This window comes from Rhizopus delemar, genomic scaffold, assembly GCF_000149305.1.
Source record: "Rhizopus delemar RA 99-880 supercont3.5 genomic scaffold, whole genome shotgun sequence".
NCBI lineage: Eukaryota > Fungi > Mucoromycota > Mucoromycetes > Mucorales > Rhizopodaceae > Rhizopus > Rhizopus delemar.
This window is the reverse complement of record NW_027137831.1, coordinates 2,578,140-2,583,929: the sequence shown is the minus strand read 5'-3', so window position 1 is coordinate 2,583,929 and position 5,790 is coordinate 2,578,140. Positions and strand designations below refer to the sequence as shown.

At 36.6% G+C, this 5,790-nt stretch overlaps 3 protein-coding genes and 1 non-coding gene across 4 annotated transcripts; 3 read left to right on the top strand and 1 right to left on the bottom strand.

The window, feature by feature from the left end:
• Positions 1-693: 693 nt before the first annotated feature.
• RO3G_19080 lies at positions 694-765 on the top strand. Its single transcript has one exon. It is a non-coding gene; the product is annotated as a tRNA-Glu (tRNA).
• Positions 766-1,614: 849 nt separating this feature from the next.
• RO3G_07726 (uncharacterized protein) lies at positions 1,615-2,814 on the top strand (the record flags this gene model as incomplete). The annotated part of the gene is made up of 1 exon (XM_067662316.1): positions 1,615-2,814. The coding sequence occupies one exon, from the start codon at positions 1,615-1,617 to the stop codon at positions 2,812-2,814; it is 1,200 nt and encodes a 399-aa protein (XP_067518417.1).
• Positions 2,815-3,304: 490 nt separating this feature from the next.
• RO3G_07725 (uncharacterized protein) lies at positions 3,305-3,715 on the bottom strand (the record flags this gene model as incomplete). Its single annotated transcript, XM_067662315.1, has 1 exon — positions 3,305-3,715. The coding sequence occupies one exon, from the start codon at positions 3,713-3,715 to the stop codon at positions 3,305-3,307; it is 411 nt and encodes a 136-aa protein (XP_067518416.1).
• Positions 3,716-5,218: 1,503 nt separating this feature from the next.
• On the top strand, positions 5,219-5,329 carry RO3G_07724 (uncharacterized protein; the record flags this gene model as incomplete). Its single annotated transcript, XM_067662314.1, has 1 exon — positions 5,219-5,329. One exon carries the CDS (start codon positions 5,219-5,221, stop codon positions 5,327-5,329), a length of 111 nt encoding a protein of 36 aa, XP_067518415.1.
• Between the last annotated feature and the right edge of the window lie 461 nt (positions 5,330-5,790).

The following is a 5,790-nucleotide window of genomic DNA, read 5'->3' as shown; positions in this document are numbered from 1 at the left end:
TTTTATAATATAAAAGTAGTTTGCATTTCTATGAAGTGTACTTGTTGTTAGATGATTGTTTTCATTTGAACAATGAACCTTCTATTGCCAGACTCTTTTTTTTTTCACTTCGTCTTTTTTTTTAACTTCCTTTTTTTTTTTACGAAGTCTTTTTTTTTTACGAAGTCTTTTTTTACCAGGTCATTTTTTTTCCCAAACACAACTATTTTATTACGTTTTGTAACACGTTTGTAATGATCTAAGCTAAAAAACACAAACCACCTTCCTAATATGTATTCTTCTGAACAAAATAATCGCAAATTGCTTTTGATTTCCGCATTTTGCCTCAAAAATAAAAAAAAAGAAGACATCGGTCTTTCAACAGTAGAGAGGAACAGGCTTTCCAAAAAAAGATCATTTGTAAAAAAAACAGATACTTTTTTAAAACGTGAATAACTTTATGAATACTTACCCTACAAAAAAAACAAAAATGATAAATTTCTTTATTTTTTTCGCACCTAAATCTTTTTTCAAAATTAAAAAAGGTGTAACACAGCAAGATATAATGGTTTCTCATAAAAAAATTATAAAATCTACGGATCTATGATTGTCAGGTCTGTTAAAAATCTACGTCAAAGTCTCTATATTATTTGCAGTGGGCAACATCTATCCGAAGGCGCACTCCACCTACTATACCAATTCACACCACAACCTTCCTTGATGGTCTAGTGGCTAGGATCCGTCGCTCTCACCGACGTGGCCGGGGTTCAATTCCCCGTCAGGGAACTTTTCCTTTTTTTTGGATGCTGTAGTGAAGTATCGTATCTGATCACGAATTGATTTTCTTAAGGTAATGTAACACGCTGTGACGAAGCAAATAATAATATTGATGCCAATGATGACTGCGTCTTGTGAATTCCTATTGTAGGAACAACAAGGTCAAGTCAAGCCACGGTCATGGTTACATGTTGTAACTTAAAGTTCATTTGAACTTTATTTTTCTTTTGAACTTTATTTTTTATTTCAACTTTATTTCTTCTTTTGGATTTGATTCCTGATCGAGGAATCCTTTCCTAAAATTTTATATCTTTTTTTTGAATATAAAAAGGACAACCTTTTTATGACTTTTATCTGGACTTCTCTTCAATTATATATCTTAAATATATTTTATCAATAAATCAAGTATTTTTATCTGAATCTTTTGGTATAACACTCTTAAAATACACGCAAGACAAGTCCCTTGAAGCCAATTATCTTCATTGTAAACACTTTCAAAACTCTTATCCAATTACTCTATTACAAACAAGACTGATCTACTTAACAAGATCTGGTGGTCACTTACAACAAGCAAATCCAATATCAATACTTAACTCAAGTCTTATTTTTATTCTTTTTCATCTACTTTATTCTATTTTATAAAACGTTAACTCTTACAAGCCATTAAAGGAAGCAAAATTACATTTGGTGGTCACTACGAGGGTCAAAATCAACAAATATACGAATTAATTGAACAATCAAATTAAACTTATCAAAAAGTCAAAAAAAAAAACTATACATCAAGAATCTCAAAACCTTTATTCAAACATTATTTTTCCATTCGAAATCTCAAACGACTCAGTTAACTACAATCAAGAAATGGCTACTTTACCTACAGAACAAATCGTGTTGGCACAAACAAATAACCAGAGTCAAGGCTATCGACCAAGATTGGTTGAATTTTATGGTTATGAAGGCGAAGACTTTCGTCATTTTCAGGAACTCTTAGATTCGTACCTTGTGCTTAGTAATACACACAGCGATGCTCGCAAGCTTGCTATTCTTAGATCTCAATTACGAAGAGCCGCCAAAATGTACTTTGAAAAGGTTATTCTCAAGGATCGTCCTCAAGTAACCTATGACGAAGCAATTGAGCTTTTAAAGAATTATTATATTACACCTGAACTTATTCAAAATTACGAGTTGGAATTTAACGAAATGACTCAAGGAGAACAAGAACATCCTCAAATCTTTCTGTCCCGATTACGAGAAGCTGCAGATCTTGCCAATATCACTAGTGAAGCAGTGATAGAAAGTCGTTATCGTGCAGGGCTCTTGAAGGAGATCAAATTATTCTGCATTCAAAGTAGTGCCCGTAATTTTCAAGACTGGGTTACTCATTCAGAAGGATGGTGGAATGCGAATCGCCCACGCAAGATTGCCATGGTAGATAACCCTTTTATTCCTCGAAATGTGAATAATGCCTTGATATATCACGATGACAATTATCATTCACATCACACGATAAATAATCACAATATTGAATTAATTGATGCTGGAGAAAGGCCCACTCAAGTCATTCCTCTTAATGAGTTACATCCTCATGGAGTACTGGACACTGGTATCACTAATCATCATGCTATCAATGGATCACAGCAATTATCTACATTAGAAGTTACTCGAAACAATTACCATGCCCAAACATACCCTCAACAAGCCCGAAAAAATAAGGTAAATTATCATAATCAAGTTAACGAACAACAAAATCTAGTAGATCTCATTCAACAAACTATTCGCAATGAATTGAACAATCAACAACAACAACCTCCTGCAAGAAATTATAATCGCCGTAATCGCTACCAGGATAATTACCAAAATTATAACCAAAATGGGAATTTGGGAGGACATAGCAACAATAGCTATAATAATAATGGCTATAATAATAACTATCCACGCAACAATTACAACAATCAAGGATGGAACAAGAATAGTTATAGCCATCCTCCCTATCGTTCACAACATCCCCAACAGTCAGTGCAACATCTACAACCTCAACAATCCAATCAATCAAAAAACTAAATGGTTCGGTTGCTTTTGAAAAACAAAGAAATGGTCAATCGAATAACCAAAACCTTAACAAATCCATTAATAACCATCCACACAATCTCAATGCACTACTCACCCAAAACGAAATTTACCCAACAGATTACACTCATGACTTATTCGCTGCAGTGAGACCCGACTTTCCACCTGAGGTCACTACAGCAAACCCTTATGAAAAACCAATCAAAAGTACTCGTGAAAGAGGAAGGAGAACAACTACAAAAGCTACACTACCTCAAAAAATTGTTCATTTTGAACCGCCTTTTACACATTTCGTACTGAATCTGCTTCGCATAATCCCCAATCAGCGCTCAGCACAAACCATTATGAAACACTGCTTCTCAGCTATTTACTACACTGTAAGCATATCACGTGCTATGCGTAAATGCTGGAAAATATCCAATCAAAAATCAAAATCAAAATGAACAATTTTTTGGGTTTTTGTCGACATTTTTTATTTTATTAGCTAATAATTAATCTCACCGCCCTTTTCTTTTAAAACAAGTTGTAGTCTTTGCGGCATGCTGCATACGAACTGCTCGCAGTATTCCTTTGTAATTTCATTGTACCAAATATCTGCAACCCGTTCAAATAGTTCTTTCATACTTAAGAGTGCAGTTTCATAAGCATACAGCCGGACTTTTAAGTAATTCCATAAATTCTCTATAGGATTTAAGTCGGGTGAATATGCTGTCCAATCCAGTAGCTGCACCTTGTTATCTACGAACCATTTTTGTGTTAGTCTAGATGTATGCTTTGGATTGTTATCATGTTGAAATATAATGTCATCCTTTGACATATCGTATTCTTCTAATGAAGAGAGCATATCCTCCGTCATAATATTGCAATACAGCTCTGAATCTAAACCTCCGAGCATTTGAGTGATATATCCAACTCCGTTTGCTGTCAAACAGCTCCAAAGTAGTATACTACCGCCTTCATGCTCATAAGTTTGGTTGGCGTTGTGATCCTGCAGAGGCCTTCCTTCTTGTACTCAAGTCCATTGTTTACCATCTGAACCCAAGCGATTGATTTTTGTTTCGTCGCTAAAGACTACTCCTTTCCAGGCTTCCTCTGTCCAACCTATATGCTTCTTGGCAAACTGAAGGAGCGCCTTTTGGGAAGAATGCGTTAAAGGAAGAGCTGTTGGTTTTCGTCGAAATTGAAATTTGGAGCTTTTAAGAAGGTTTCGCACGGTCTGGCTGCAAATATCCGAACCTAAGCCACTTAAGTCTCTGGCAGCGTGCTCTCCGGTCTTGTACGCACCAGCGTTGAACCTGCGCAATACAAGACGCGCGTCGTATATGTTAAGTTTCTTGGGTTGACCTGCTTGCAATACGGAGTGATGGTCTACTTCTTTCGCAATGTTCGAAATAGACCCTTTAGAAACATGTAACTCGTTGCTGATAGCATCGTACGACTTTCCTCTTCTTAAAGCAGAAATAATTGCATTTCGTTGGGTTTCTGAAATTTCGCAATTTACCATTACTTGAAATGTCGAGATGAAGCAATGAGAGATTACAATGGGAAAGCAAAAAAAACCAAAATCGACCAGGGCTGCCTTGGAATAGCAGAAGTAGTCACGGGTAAAAATTATGATAGCAGTCACGAGTTAGTCCTATGTTATTTGGGAACATAGGCGTAAATTTAGTTCATATTCAAAAAAACCCAAAAAATTGTTCATTTTGATTTTGGTTTTTGATTGGATATTTTCCAGCCTTTACGCATAGCACGTGATATGCTTACAGTGTAGTAAATAGCTGAGAAGCAGTGTTTCATAATGGTTTGTGCTGAGCGCTGATTGGGGATTATGCGAAGCAGATTCAGTACGAAATGTGTAAAAGGCGGTTCAAAATGAACAATTTTTTGAGGTAGTGTACCTACAGTGACCGTCAAAACTGGTCGCATGTTTTCATATTTTGCCTATACGCACTATCTTCTTCTTCATTTCTTAGTCTATAGCAATGAAATATAGTTCATTCGGAAGAGCAAACTCTGGACAATTATATGGTAACACAGACATCACAGTAGAGCCAGTATACTGGTAGTAATTGGCACTTAAAGTCCGACGGTACATGCGACCAGTTTTGACGGCATTAATAAGTCAACATTTTTACACACTTTATTTAAAAAAATTAATATTTAGTCCAACGACCTTTTGCTTTAATAACTGCAGCACACCTTTTCGGCATACTTTCGATATATTTTTGGCATTCTTCTTTGGAAATGGCATACCAGGTCTGACCTATACGCTCCCATAGCTCATGCATACTAGTTGGTGGTGCCTCATAGCTATGAAATAGCTCTCTCTTTAAATGAGCCCACATATGCTCTATGGGATTTAGGTCTGGTGATTGAGGAGGCCATTCCAATGCTTCAAATGGCTGCTGGTCAATCCATTCTTTCACTACCTTCGATGTATGCTTCGGATCATTGTCCTGCTGAAACACCATTTTGGAGGAATCCAAGCCATAACTTTCCATTGTCTTGAGTAAGTCATCTTTTAAGACCTCAAGGTAGTCTTCGCTATTCATACGATGACCTACATCAACTATCCACCCAACTCCTTCCCATGTAATGCAGCTCCAGACCATGATATTGCCGCCTCCATGCTTGACGGTTTGCTGTACATGTCGCGAGTTCAATTCCTCATGGGGTAGTTTCCATGCATAAGCCTTTCTGTCGGATGCAAAACGATTTACTTTAGTCTCATCAGAGAATATGACCCGTTTCCAGTCATCCACAGTCCAATGTTGGTGCGATTTGGCCCACTGAAGGTGTTTCACGATGTTTTGGCTGCGTAGCAAAGGTTTTTGAGGCTTGACAAACACTATAAAGCCAGCTTTTTTAAGAACGCGGCGTACGGTACTGTCACTTACAGACATTCCAAATTCTTCTTTTAGAGCTTTTTGGATCTCTACAGCATTATTTTTCTACCTAAGGTGACTAATC